Source organism: Nestor notabilis, unplaced genomic scaffold, assembly GCF_000696875.1.
Source record: "Nestor notabilis isolate BGI_N333 unplaced genomic scaffold, ASM69687v1 scaffold127, whole genome shotgun sequence".
NCBI classification, from domain to species: Eukaryota; Metazoa; Chordata; class Aves; order Psittaciformes; family Psittacidae; genus Nestor; species Nestor notabilis.
Window position 1 is genome coordinate 23,289 of NW_009934882.1, and position 14,680 is coordinate 37,968.

The following is a 14,680-nucleotide window of genomic DNA, read 5'->3' on the forward strand; positions in this document are numbered from 1 at the left end:
TGCATCCTGCGTGTGCTGGTGAGCAAAGCGGGAGGAGAGACTTCCCACGGTCCCACCCCCAGCTGGACTCTGCCCTCCCCTGCCTTCCTCTGCCTCTCTCCCGCTGCTGCCTCCCTCCGCGCCCTCCCTGGAGCCCCGTTTGACAGCGCGCACGCTGAAGGCTCCTGGATGAGCAGCGATCCCCGCAGGGGTGGCGTGGCCCCCCGTCCTTCCCGACGCCCGACGCCTCTCCCTGAGCTTCACACTGGACCATGCAGTGCTTCCGAAGGCAGCCCAAGCGCAGCGTGTCCCAGGAAAACATCCTACGGGAGCAGAGCCGTAGAGTGGCCGCACTGAATGGCATGAGGCTGGGTAAGGGACAAGTTGGCCAGACCCCTGGCACTTCCACACGCTGGCAGCCACTTCATTTCTGCCTCTTTTCCCTGCGCAGAGGCAGTGCTCCACCCTAAAGGCAACTCCAAGGTTATTTTTAAACTCCCGAGGTTTCTTTTCCTTTCCTTTGCCTGTACCCACCCGCCAGATGTGTAAACCGCTTCGTCTGAGGCATCAAAGAAGGTGGGACCTGTTTGGCAAAGGCTCGGTTTCCTAATCTCTTGCTGGGCTTTCTGAACTGTATGTTGTTGAGGATGTTTGGGGAAGGCAGTGCCCTTTTCCTGCCTGATTTTAGGACTTCTCAGTGGTGTATTGCCAGTTGCCGTAAGAGCCCAAGGAACCACTTAGAGGTCTGCATTTGCCAGATGAAAAGAAAGAGGAAACCCAGGGAGTTTAGTAACTTCTGTGGCTGGCTATGAACTCATTGCTGGTTCCTGCTCTCTGGAGAGATAGCCCAAGTGGGTACGAATCCCTTGATTTCCGTGGCTGCAGAGGGCAGGTGGAAATGGAAAATGGCCATTTACCCACCTGAGTTCTTTAGATTTTTTATGGAAAGGCTTTCTGCCCTTTTAAGCTGGCAAACCTGACCTATGTCTGGTCTTAAACCAGGTGGGAAAGGGAGAGCAGGCAGGAGGCGGCTTGTTTTGTAGCAGCTGTAATTAACATATTTATGTCAGATCAGCAGCTTTGCAAGTGAGCAATGTAGAAATACAGATCACTCTATGGCATCATTCTACCTATCTCCTTAGTGAACTCAAGCCTGGCTTCCTCCATGACAGCTATTGTTTTATTGTGTTTCCTGCTTGCTGTAAACCTGAGACAGATAAGACAAAGGTCAATATTTTTGATGTCTTAGTGTCTAAAGCTTCATAGTGCAGTATATTAACTTAATGGTTATTGCAGTACTGTGTTTGCTTGAGGCACTCCTACCTTTGCCAGACATGATTTTCACTCTGAACGTTACTGCACACTAAATATATTCTGTTTAGAATGTGTGTGATTGATATTTCACGAGGAAGGGGGTCCTGACCCTTGGAAATTTTGCAGGCCAAGTATGTATTTGGTATTTCACATAGGATGCTAAGCAATACACAGTGCTGCCACATGCTTCAGGCAGGATTTGGACATCTATTGCAATGCAGGGATTGTGCTTCTCATGCCTAGTTTTGTTATACGGTTGGAAATCAATATCCATGTCCTACTGCACAGTGTTTTTTAAATGATGTGTGTGACGACTCTGGTTTCTTTCATACAAGTTTCCATTGCAGTGAGATGGAGCTCTGGACTGCAAACATCCTCAGCTCCATGGGGTTGTTAGGCACAAATCCTTAGGAGCTGGTTCAGGCATAAAACCTGAAATGAGGTTTCTGCTGGGAAAAGGCATTTTTTTCTGGAAAAACCTTCAAATGACCAACTAAGACTAACGTCACACTGGCACATCAGGGTGTGTTTGTGGTTCCTGTATCAGGATCAGAGCATATTCTGCTCCATCTATGGCCAAAAAAAAAAATGCTGGTGCTTTGTAGATGAGAGTAGAGAAGCTAAGTGACTCACCCAAGGTCATTTAAAGAGTCTGTAGCAGTGCTTGGACTGGGCATAGCAGGCAGACCCCGAAACACTGGCCTTCTTTCCGAGCCAATTTAGTTGTCTGAGCTTGAGCTGTAGTTAGACAGACACAGAGCAGGCCTGGAATAGGCTGTGCCAGCTTGGTTAAGGGCATGCACCTCCTTCCTCCAGGCCCACCATTGGGTGGTTCAGTCAGTACTTGGAGTCACCACTGGTAGAGATCAACTCTGGGTGACTGCTCTCTTTCTGAAAGGCCTCCCACGTCAAGGAATGATGGAGCTGTTAGACACCCATGATTAGCCTTTTGGCCTTTCCTGACCAAACCTGCTGTATCATAGAGGCAAACTTGTCTCCATCTTCTCCCTGCTTTCTCTCACTGCCCTCTGACCCAAGCTTCCTGCCATCTTTGATCTTTGCCATGCTTTCACCATGCACCATCCTGCTTCATCTGTCCCTCCTGCTCCTGGGAAGTGCAGCGGCCTCCTTTGCTGAGTCAGTCCACCTGGTCTGGTCCTGAGGCACAGCGTCCAAGGATGACTGGGAGGGCTGCTCCCAACCCATAGTCAGATCCTCTGAAGAGGAAAGGGAGTTCTGACCCACGCTAATGCACTGACTGGGCTGTGCTGGTGAGCAGGATGAAGGGCTCTGAGCTCCAGCTTCTGTCTGACCTGTGTGGATCAAGCCTGGAAGAGAGGAATCTGCCCTTGACCACTGCATGTGCCCACCCAGATTTGCCTGTGTTACATTGGTGCAACTCTTTAGGGTGTCCAGGTAGCATGACATGTTACACATGCTGCATGTGGTGTCTGTGTACAAGACATGCTCTATTTCACAGGGATTTCTCGTGACACACTTACGTGCATAGTTACCTAAAGGAACTGATGATTTTCTTGCTTTCCTCCTCTTGTCACTCTAGGATGGCATGTCTTTCTTCTGGTCCCGTAATGATGCCTCAAATGGTTGGGATCTGAAAAAAGAGAAGGAATGGCAGGGGGGTTGAAACTAGATGACCTTAAGGTTGTTTCCAACCCTAACTATTCTATGATGATGATTCTGTGATGATACTGGGAGCCAGAACAGAAATGTAATGGGTGAATAGAGAGAAGAAGAAGTCTCTTTCCTCTCCAGAAACCTTGAGGGATACCACAGTGCTGTTAGTGAAGCCTATGTCTGTGGTATCTTCCCTGCACTTGGAAGACTTTTGCCTTGGAAGGGAAGCCTTAACACCACAATTCAAGAGACCAAGAACCTGTGAAGCTGTTGTGGTGTCTGCCCTTCCACTAGATGGTCTTGGCCTCTTGTCAACCCCTGGGCATGCTTGAAACTCAGCAAACCCAGGACGGTGTCCCAGATCCTGTAGCTGGGGTCAGTCTTTCACCCTTCTGTGCTTTGCAGGACATGGCTTTTTTCTTCTCTCAGTGGATTTCTTTCTGAGGTTTCCAGAGGAGGAAGCATTCAAATTCTCCTCTTGGGAATCTCCAGACCAGGTAAGGGCTAGAGGCCCAAGGGATGCTGCAGCATGGGGAGAAAATTAATTGATGAGATAGCTAATAGAATGTAGAGGAAAGGGAGAGGCCACAAGTGCCTTTGCAGGATCTCTAGCTCCCACCGTGGCACTTCAACTGTAGATGCCTCAGCTGGGCTCTGCTTTTGATATCTGCAAAACCACTAAATGGTGTGAATGGCTCACTGAGTGGACACTGGACACCCCTAATATTTATTTCCTATGGAGATCTCAGTCTTTCTTTGGCAGTCAAAAATGAGCTTGAGGCCAATGTATCCCAGTTACAAACTCATGGTGCTACTTTTTACTGCTGCCACCATGACCTACCGTGGTGCTCTGCAGGACCCAGCACTTCACTTTGCTGTATGAATTGTCAGGATTCTGGGGATTTGGCAACTTGGTTCTCATGCTGGATTTTGTTTTTCAAGCAAGCCTGAACTCATATTTGATAGTTTATTGCCTTGCTTTGTTTAAAAAACAACAAACCAAATGTCATAGGGGAATGCCACACTGCAATATAAATGTTACTGCATAGATCAGTTAACTTGGATTTCTGCTTTGCGAGACACAGCATTATGTGGCACTGGAAGATTTCCCATGATGTGTCATGTGGCTGCAAGAGGCCAAGTGGTTATCTGCACTGTCAAGACAAGGTTAGCAAAACCCCCATTGAGTCAGGATGTGCTTGATCAGTACTGCAGGGTTAAATGCTGTTTCACCAGCTTTGAACCAGCGCTTCCTGCAATGTCAGAGATGCAAAGTGCCTATTACAGAAAGCTGAGGAAGTGTTTCTCATGTTTCATGCCCTCACCCTCCCCAGCCCGCACACTCCAGATCTGTAATTAATGGTTGGTTTGAGGGGCAGATTGTCCAAGGTGTTTAGGTATGTGAAACTGGTAGACTGCTGTGACATTCAAAATACTTAGAATGCCGAATCTATGTTTTCAAAGCCTCAGTAGATGCCTGTTGCATCTTTAGGTGTCTAAATGCCTTCCTGAATCCAGGCTAAGATGTGAAATCTGAAGTTCGTGGAACTGGTAGGTCTGGTTATTATCACCTGGCATTGTAGCGGCCTAGTAGAGTAAGAAAGATAAAAGCCCTCTTGGATACTAGCTGGGAGGTTAGGGGAATATGGTTGCAACTTTACCGATGTGATGCTGTCTCTTACCAGATTTATCTGTGTGTGTCCTAAGCTTCATGACACTGATCTTCAAAATCCCCATGTGGATAGGTGGGGACTGTTTGCCAAAGAAGGGAGATATCTTTGTGTATTCATGTTTCCACAAAGGAAATCTGTTGCAGAATGGATTTGAAACCACTTAAAAGTTCCTGACAGTACTCCAATTAAAAGTTATACAACTTTCTTTTTTACTACTTTTACTGTTACATTGTTGGTTTTGTTGTTTTGTTTTAGTTTTTGCATCTTTTTTGCATCTTAACATTAAGACTATATGTGCTGGGAAGAAGATATTTTGTGTTTGTAAACCATCTGAGAATTATGGTACAAAAGTCTTTGGACTCAATCTAAGAAATCTACAAGGCTCCAGCATAAAGTATGACATGACAGATTTCTGGGTCTCTCTGCTCTGTGGTCCTCCCTGGATCTGGCTGCACTGTAGTGCTCTGTCTATGTCTGTGCTTAGTGTCCTGTGGAAGGGAAGACCCTATGAACATCGTTTCTTGAGTTGAATCTTACAACAATACAACTACTATTTCTCTGCAGGGCTGAAAGATGACAAGGATCTGAAGTTCCTCCTGAAAGGCAGCCAGCTGCTAAAAGTGAAGTCAGGCTCTTGGAGAAAGGAGCGGTTTTATAAGCTCCAGGAGGACTGCAAAACCATATGGCAGGAATCAAAGAAGATGCTGAGGTCTCCGGAGTCACAGATCTGTAAGTAAAGTTTACTTCATCATAGGCATGGGGTACTGTGGGCAGACATGCTTGGAGCGAACCAGGACCATTATGCTTGTGGTGTGGAGCAATGAGCCCAGATCCTTCGTACCTCCAGTAACACACAAACCGCGTGATGCCGTCAGCTTCAGAGACAGCTGGGAGGAATCTGCCATGTCAGGAATGGCCACATTTCCCAAGCTCAGAGCTACTGCCTAAAATCATTGTGGGGTAGGCTGTGCTGGTCTCAGCAGCCTTGCTTGGCTTGTTTCCTCCCCAGAGTAAGAGTTCAGGTTGCTCAGGTGCCCAAACCCTCATGCGTGAGACATGGCTTGAGCATCTGTGGTGTGGTATGGTGTGCTTGGGCTGATGGTCTGGGTTATGCCAGGACACTTCTGCCTGCAGCCTGTAAGAAAACTGACGTTTAAACCTCACAAGAAACCACAGAGGTGTGGAGATCCAAGGGCTGGCAGGAGATGTCTCTGGGAAGGAAAGCTTGTTCTCATCCTTACCTTGGAAACTCAGAATCTGCCCCATTTTTAAAAGTCCAACTGCAACAGTCACCATTGTGTGGACACAGAATAAACCATTCTGTGCCAGCATCACGCAACTTGGGGCAATAATTGAGACCAGGAGCCCAACTGTGTGATCAAAAGGGGATTGGACAGGGTGTGTATCTCTTTATATCTGTTTATATCTGTTTTTAATTCTCATCCAGTGTTTTTCTGACATGTTTCTCTGCCATTGATCATGGACTTGTAAAGCCAGCAGATAAATTAATAAAGTGGAATGTATTTTAAGGCATGTTGAAATGTAGAACACACTGCCCATGTTATTTGCACAATATTTTTGATAACAGTCATAATTAACTAAATGAAGGGTGGGTCTTCCAAATTACCCCCCTCCCACAAGCAGCGATAAGATTTTCAGTAGGAGTAAGGTAGCAGGGCAAAATATGTTTAGTTTATCACCCCGACAACCACACTCCTCTCACATGACCTTGGGCATCTCGTTTAATCTCTTTGTGCATCCTTCCCCAAACATTTCTTTTCTCCTCCTCTACTTTAGCTAGAAATGGCTTTGGATTGAAGGCTGTCCCTTACTCTTTGTTTGCATGCTTAGCATGGCAGGGTCCGGAGCTCAACTGGGCTGTTTAGCTGCCAGTGCAATAACCCATGAAAAAAACCAGCAAACACAAAGGCCTCAGTGAATGTTTACTCCCTAGGAGCACCTGCTCTGTTGAGCTCTGTACCATACGAAAGCAAAGTCCTCTCCCAGAGAATGTCTTGGATGGGGCTTTGAGCAACCTCGTCTAGTGGAAGGCATCCCTGCCAATGGCAGGGGGGTGGGACTAGATGAGCTTTAAGGTCCCTTCAGACCCAAACCATAATTCTATGGAAACAAATAAGTACATGAGTTGAGAAGAATGACTTTAAGAGCTTGCTTTCTTGAGACAGCAGTTTCCAAATTATGGGGGCTGAGAGCACCTCCAGCCTGACCCCACCTGGTCCTCTGAAGTAAATGGGAGGGGGTCCTTGTGCTGTGGCTCCAGGGACCTTGACGTCTGGTTGGAGAAGCACTGGTTGAACTCGTTTCCTCCATCACTGGGACAGTGGCACAGAGAGCTGACACAACTGTGATTTTTTTATATACTGAGCTGCAATAAGAGCCCTGCAGGAAGATCAGGTCCTTTGAGCCCAGTGTTGAGCAAAGGTGGGGAGTGTGCCTGTGTGGGTGTAGATTTACAGCTCTCAAGATACACTTTTCTGACTGGACACAACCTATGTTGCCATGCTGCTGGAGGATACAGGCAGTGCCACTGCGGGAAGGAGAACTTGCTATGACCTGGGAGTATCCCCAGTGCAAAGTGAAGATGGAGGAATATTGCCTGCTGACTCACACCCACATGTATGCTCCATAATGTCTTCATGCATGTATACCTTTTCCCAGCGGAAGATTCTTTTCTTTGTCATCAGAATAGCAGAAAAGGAGAAAAGGCAGTTGAGGTAGAGCTTGTCCTTGCTGTGCTGAAAAAGCAAGCTCTGGCAGGGCTCTGGCCAGACTGGCTTTGCACTTCTACTCCTGTCTGACTGCAGGAGCATGCCTGGTGCCAGGCTGACCTACCAAGTGTTCTGGGACAGGCTGTGTCCTACTTGGGAGCATTTAAAGCTGTGCCTGTGGTTGTGCAAGCTTTTGGGAGGGTTGGAGGCTCACCTCAGGGCTGCTTTCAGAGCACCTGGAGGCAACTCAACCTGGAAGTCAACAAGAGAGATGAGTACTGACTGCCCAGTCCCATGCCATAACCCCAAGGACATCCATTTTCCCATGCCTTTCTCCTCTGTTGGTCTTCTGAGACCTTCCATTCCCAAGTTTAAGAGTGATTGCTGGGTTTAAGTTTGTTTCTGGAGCTTTCAACTAAACCAGACTGCTTTGGGTTTAGGTATAGAGTGAATTACTGCTGGTTAGTGTCCTCTGGCAGGCTTTAGCACTGTGGCTGCCGCCTTACTTGGTTCAGTGTGTGCAGGTGGTCAAATCAGAGGAAGAGTGCAGGATTACGATTTGATACTAAAAATCAGGGACTTCAAAGAAAGTCTCTCCAGAGGGTCACCCTTCCTTATTAACAGGCAGTAACTTCTCCCTCCAGTACAAAGCCTTTCTAGAACTGCAGATAAGTTGCCTTTTTTAGGGAGGAAAAAGAATGAGCAAAGCGGAAACTGGAAGGTTTTAGCACCAGGTCTAATCTTATCTGCAGCATTGCTGACAGCAAGCAGATGGAGACACCTCAGAGGAGAAAAGTCTGGGAAGGGTAATGGTTGTGTTTTTGTTTGGACAGTTTCCTGTTATTCCTGTTACTGTTCTTGTAATCATACAGCAAAGCTATTTGTAAACCATTGTGTGGTGATGTCTAGTAGATAAAACTGGGGACTGACAAAGTTAGACAGAGAAATCTCAGATGCTTGAAGTTAAAAAAACCGAAAATAGCAGGGTTGTCACAGGCACAGATGGTGCCTGGATTGGATACAAGGGTAGGACCAGTACCTTCCTCTGTTGTCTTTGTTTTACACAACTAGAAATTTAGTTTAGATTCTGCTGTGATAGCTATATTACCCAGGGTTTTTTTTAGAGCTGTATTATCACAGGGCTTTTTGAGGGATAGGCTGCCATTCCAGTATGGTCTCTATGTACATAGAAAGTTCATAATCCATTTTTTCCGTATTATCCATTATATTTAGGTATGTTCCATTTAGGCCCAAGGAAAGAGTTTTTTCCAAAAGCCCTTGAAACATCTTAAGTGGTTAGTTTTCCAACAAACATGTTATACCCTGTGTGTATTCTCTGGCTGGCTCCAGCAGAAACACAGGTGTGCTGGCATGAAGGACTGCACAAAAGCACCTTTAAAAATCAATTTTTCAGCATGACCTGCTAAATCCTCTATCTGAGCTGCATACCAGGTCCATAAACACACTGCTGCTTTCTATTATCTTAAATGTTGTGCAGAGCTACAGTCAGGGTGGATGTTCTCCTACGAGGAAAGGCTGAGAAAGTTGGGGTTGTTCAGCCTGGAGAAGAGAAGACTCCGGGGAGACTTTAGAGCAGCCTTTCAGTACTTAAAAAGGGCCTGTAGGAAAGATGGGGAGAGACTTCTTAGCAGGGCCTGTTGTGATAGGATATGGTCAAACATCAGGTCTCATCTAAGTGGAAAAAAGAGCAAAAAGGCATGTGCGGCTTTCAGTGAAATTGATTTGTGAAAGTCTTTCCTTATACCAGCTGAAATCCCTAGGGTGAGCTCACTTAAGCCAGACTCAGTTCCTTTAAAAACTGTCTGAACCTGGGGATTTGTAAGGATGGTTGAAAACCTTCCAGTGAAACATCTTTTTGAGCTTTTGGTGAAGAAACAGAATATTCAAAGCCAGAAGGAAAAGACTGAATGAGTTATTTATATTTAGGGGTGCTACAGTGCAGCCCCAGAGAAGCTGCAGTTTTGCTGCCTCCTGCTCTCTTTCTCTGCTGGAGGCTCAGGGAGATGACGTTTCCTAAGACAGCCATGAGTGAGCTTCACCCGGTGCACCAAGGATGACTAACTGGGGGGTGTGTCATTGAGTCACGAGCAGCGTAGTCAGGAAAGAAGTTTAGGAGTTTTGGATGAGATATTTCCATTTGTGGACAAGAGCTTCACTCAAAAACTACTATTGTTGTTTGGGTATTCCCCTGTATTTTGATTTAAAGAATCAGTTTTGGGAGCAATTTACAGAGGTGGCTTAAATTACTTGCACAACCAAGTGTTGCAAATGATGATTGGCATAAAGTCATATGATTGTAATCATGTCATGCAAGTGATTTAAAGTAATGAAATGGATATTTTGATTTAATAATTTATTATAAAAAATGCACAGATTTTGCTCCAGTTCCTCAGACTTCTGACCCAACTATAGGTTATTTTTATATGGTTTAAATGTAATACAAAAGCTTTATGTTTATAACCTACTACCAGTGTTCAGCAGAAAACTATATCCTTCATTTTTGGGTTCCTGTGAAAGTTAAGAATGCCCTTAAAATGCCATACGATGAATCTAGTGTACCATTTTTGTGGAAAAATCAACAATTGTCTCCATTGAATTAATGCACTGAACTTGCTTGCAGAAGAACAGAAAGGACGTGATCTTGCTCTGTGCTTCCTGAGTTGAGAAGTGAAAACTTTAACTTGTTCCTGATAAGTGCTTAAAGCCAATAGAAACTCTCAGCAACCTCTACACACACAGCAGGTAGTTGACTGCACTGACAGCTTCCTTCTGGAGCTGGATAGGCAGTTTCTTTAGGAATCATTGCTTCACGGTCAGACATGTATTTGTTCCTGGAAAAATATTTGCTGATGTGAATGTGTTATGCAAGGCGGCCATCAGCTGTGAAAACAAAACCGTCTGTGGGTCTCATTAGTTTTTATCAAAATCACTCAACCCATAAAACAAGTTGTTTCAAATGCAGAGCTGCCTGCTTCTTCGATTTAATTTTAAATCAGGCCACTGCATGTGTTGCTGGGACAGTTTTCATCACAGGCAGTGTGCTGACAAATATTGACCCTGTTCTCCGTAGCATATGTTAAATGCAAAGACAGAAGTGTTGAGAGCCTTAGATCCAATTTTAGCTGCACTGTAATGGCAGGAGAAGTAGGAACTAGTTGCAGAAATAGTTTGCAGGGTCCTGGTTGTGATGTGTGGAAGGAATGTAAATAGAGATCACTCTATTTACATCAACGCCCCAAGCTGTGATGGGTAGACAGAAAGATTGGGTAAAGACCTTATATTAAAACGTATTTCCAAACAACTTGTGAAATAACATGTGCATTATATCACTGGTTGTCAGCTGGTGACACACACCAGCAATGAGGGCTGACTGCTGTGAGGCAGATCTCAAGTTAAAACAACGTGCTGAGCACGTCAGTGGAGGGAGAGAGGAGAAGAGAATGGATGAGGAATTAGCAGCTGGGACCTGCAGTAATTCGCGCTCAGGGAGGTGAAAGAGCAGTGCGGTCAGGACTAAGAAGGCACAGCACAGTGGGGCTCATGCTAAACCCACCCTTGAATCATCGTGTTAAAGCACCCCTCAGGGATGAGGTTGATGGATAGCCTTCGGTGTTCCTGATCCAGGGGAGCTGACAGTGCTCCAGCTTGTGCTGATTACAAAGGTCCTGATCCCAACTGTGTTTGGCCATTAGCATCAGCCACCCGTGGTGAAACTGAAATCAACTAAACTGCTTTTTCTGGGGTGAAAAGAGAGAAGCAGCATGCAGTTCCAGTTTGCCCTGTGTGCTCAGTGTGTTGTGAAATCCATGTAGTCTCGCTGCAGATATCCTGGCTGGCAGGGCAGTCCTGGGGTCAGGCAGCAGCTTTCATCTGTTCTTGACAAGATGCTAAGCCAGCCTGGCTGAGCTGCAGCTGGTGGAGGTCTGACCTCTCTGTAGACATGCAGTATGGTGTGCAAATACGGTGCAAGCTATTAACAGCTGAGTACATTTCTCATCTGCATTTCCTGACAGTAAATAGAAGTGACTTACTGAGACAATTAGAGTGGGGTGGAGTAATTCAACATGACTGAATGCCACATTGCAGAGGTCACTAGTTAATAACAGGGAAGTAGGATAAGGAAAGGAAGGGGTCTAAGGAGTATTTCCCCCAGAGTGAAGAAAACTGCACCCCTCCCCTAATGAGTAATTGTTGTGGTTTAACCCCAGCTGGCAACTCAGCACTACACAGCTGCTCTCCCGCTCCCCCCTGGTGGGATGGGGGAGAGAATCGGAAGGGTAAAAGTGAGAAAAGTCATGGCTTCAGTTAAAGATAGTTAAATAAGCAATGCAAAAGCTGTGCACACAAGCAAAACAAATCAAGTAATTCATTCAGCCACCTCCAGGAGAACAGGGCTCCGTCATACCTAACGGTCACTTGGGAGAACAAAGCCACCACTGAATGCTCCCCCTGCCCCCCCTTTTCTTCCCTATCTTTTATTGCTGAACAGACACCGTACGGTATGGACTATCCCTTGGGTCAGTTGGGGTCATCTGTCCTGTATCCTCTCCCAACCTCTTGTGCACCCCCAGCCTGTTTGCTGGTTGAATAAGGAACATAAAAGGATCTGTGTAAGCACTGCTCAGCAGTAACTAAAACATGCCTGTGTTATCAATGCTGCTTTCAGCACAAATCTAAAACATTACCCCATAGTAGATACTGTGAAGAAAAATAAGTCTTCTCCAGCCAAAGACAGCATGACAACTCAAGGGCAGCTGTTTTAGTAGTGCCACCAGGTGTCTATACCTTGGTCCTCCTCTGTCTCTATCAGCAAAGGCACAAGGAAGGAGAAGCAACTTTCAGTCCTTGTCTTTCACGTTTTGCTGCAGGAGATGCAGGTTCAGTTCATTGTTTTCCCTCTTTTCTGTAAGATTCTTGACAAAGTATCTCCTCTCAAAAGGCTGCCTGTCAAACAGGAGGAAGGCAAAGGGTGATTGCTCTCTGTCCCTGTTCCTTCTTTCTCTGTGTTCTTCAGGATTACCAAAGTATTCTATGGTACATGCTTCCAGCAGAGTCTGAACATTTCACCTGAGGACCAGTGATAGAAGAGACGGAGAGTCCAGTGGCCAGGGCTCATCTCTCAAACAAGTGTGCTAATAGGCACCCTGACAGGCTTGTCCTTGTGTCTCTTCAAGACTTGTAGTTTTGGCTGCCTGGTGGCTTGTAGTGCATACATGTGGCTTGAGTACATTCCTGAAGCCTAAAAGCTCTGGGATTACAGCTTGTAGGGTGATGGGTAGGTTGGATTTATATCCCTTCCCCTACTGCTTCCTTCAGGAATGATTCTCACACAAACGGCATGCACACAAGGCTGAAATCCTTGCACTGAGGTGTGTTTGAAGGCACCTCGTGAAGGGTGGTCAGGCCAAGCCCAGATCCTGCTGGAGGGAGGCAGGCAGCCTTGAAGGAAGAATCTAACTTCTGGGGATGAGGGAGCTTTTGGGCCAGGCGGAGGCACAGGGGAGGCTCTGCACTTGCTCAGCAAGGTTTTGTGAGTCAGTTTTGGACTTCTGTAGTTGCAGGCTCTCTAAGTCTGGTTACAAGCACTTCAGTGTGAATCACAGATTTGTTTTCCTTCGAGAGGTATTCCACTTCCTTCTGCCTAAGGAGATAAGCTTGCAAGTGTAACAGCAAGCTCCTTGAAAGTTGTGAAGAGAGAAATTCAGATCAAGAGAGACACCCAAAAAATACGTGTTGGTTGCTTGAAAATATCAAGGCTGTTAAAACCAGCTGCCTACATCCTGCGGGCCTCACTCACACATGCCTGAAACATGGGTGAAACAGGAGAAAGGCACTGGGCCGAGCATTGGCAAAGGAGGAGCATGAAGGTAGTATCCAGTGATGACAATAGAAAAGAGGATTAAAAAGAAAGTTCTCAACATCTCCTTAAGACTAGTTCAGTCATGAGTAATTCCACTGGCTCCAGGGAACGCTGCTGTATGTCCACGTCGGTGAGGAGCCTTTCGCTGTGGCAATGGCTGAGCGGCATCCTCAGCAGCCAGAAAGGCTGATCAGGATGTAACCTGTTTGACTCAATGTCTGGAGGCCAAGAAGGACACAAACTTCCTTGTGTTGTGCTTGATGTTTTGGGCTTTACACAAACCACCTCTTCAGTAGAAGTAAACACTCAGAAGTAGATGCGAACTTTCCAGATTCTCTTCTGCTTGTGGTTACCTCCCTGCTGTGGCGTGATGGGGAAGGAACAGGGAGGTTGCAGGGATACATGATTGATGGCTATTTTCTGTAAGTGTTCCTCTGTTGTGAAACGTTTCTGTCGCCCAGTTATTTCTGATTTCTCCATGCAGAGAGCTCAGCTCACCACAGTTACTTTGGGACTGCTCATACAGTACACTCACTGTCTGGGAGCAGCTGATAATGTACTTATGCTAGGTTAAGATTTTCCAGAAAAGAGATAACATTTGCAGATGGTTTGGGCTGACTCCTTTGGCTACATCTTTTTTTTATTGGTAGTTGAAAGCAGTACATATGACCAAGCTATGGAAAGCTTTAGAAAGTGTCCTCCCTTACCCTGTTTTTTCAACTGTTCCTGCATTGATAGTTTCTCTCTTTATCTCTTGGGTGACTATAGTAGACATCAATCCTTCTCTTCAGCCTTCCTTGTACCTTTTCTGCACTAAGGAGCTCTGCGCCCTTTATCACCCTCTTCTCAGCATACCCCAAAGAGATCAAGACAGCTCTTCCAGACACAGGTTTTCAGTCTTTTTTTCCTCCCACACAGCTCTCTTTTCCAGTGGATTTACTTTGCCAGGTAATGGTTTCCAACGAATCCATTCTAAATTTCCAATATTTAACATCAGATTTTCTAGTCTTGGAAACACTAGGTCATTGCCAACCCAAAGTTTAGGGGTTGATTGCACAAGCAGACTAGCTAGCCATTCTGAAGGGACAATAACTCCTATGAGCCAAGTAGTGGTGAGCAGTTGCCAGGTGATGAGGAACAACAGGATGATCCTTCCACTTGCACTGTTATAACCAGAAGAGACCCAGAGTGGAGAAGAATCACCTACTTATGGACAATCTGCATGGCACATGTCTGCATCTGAGATGCTTAGCCTGGACTTCCTTTCTGTTCAAGGGTCCACTGTAGCCATGGATTAAGAGTATGATTTATCTTACCCTAAAGCTTTTGTCTGAACAGGACAGAACATTTGTGTTACAAAAGGTTCCTTTTTTTTTCCTTTTTTTTTAATTGGCTATAAAAGGAGGCTAACTAAACTACACTTTTTGACTGAACTGAACCCATCCAAACATGATAGCATCCTTTACATT

At 45.8% G+C, this 14,680-nt stretch overlaps 1 protein-coding gene across 1 annotated transcript in view; it reads left to right on the forward strand.

The window, feature by feature from the left end:
• Window positions 1-251: 251 nt before the first annotated feature.
• The window catches only part of LOC104408069 (1-phosphatidylinositol 4,5-bisphosphate phosphodiesterase delta-1-like), a gene marked incomplete at its 3' end in the record, with an annotated part of 30,028 nt that continues 15,599 nt past the window's right edge, over window positions 252-14,680 (forward strand). Inside the window, exons 1-2 of the mRNA XM_010017542.1 lie at window positions 252-351; window positions 5,166-5,330. Coding sequence (XP_010015844.1) covers window positions 252-351; window positions 5,166-5,330 — 265 coding nt within the window. The remainder of the gene's footprint in view (window positions 352-5,165; window positions 5,331-14,680) is intronic.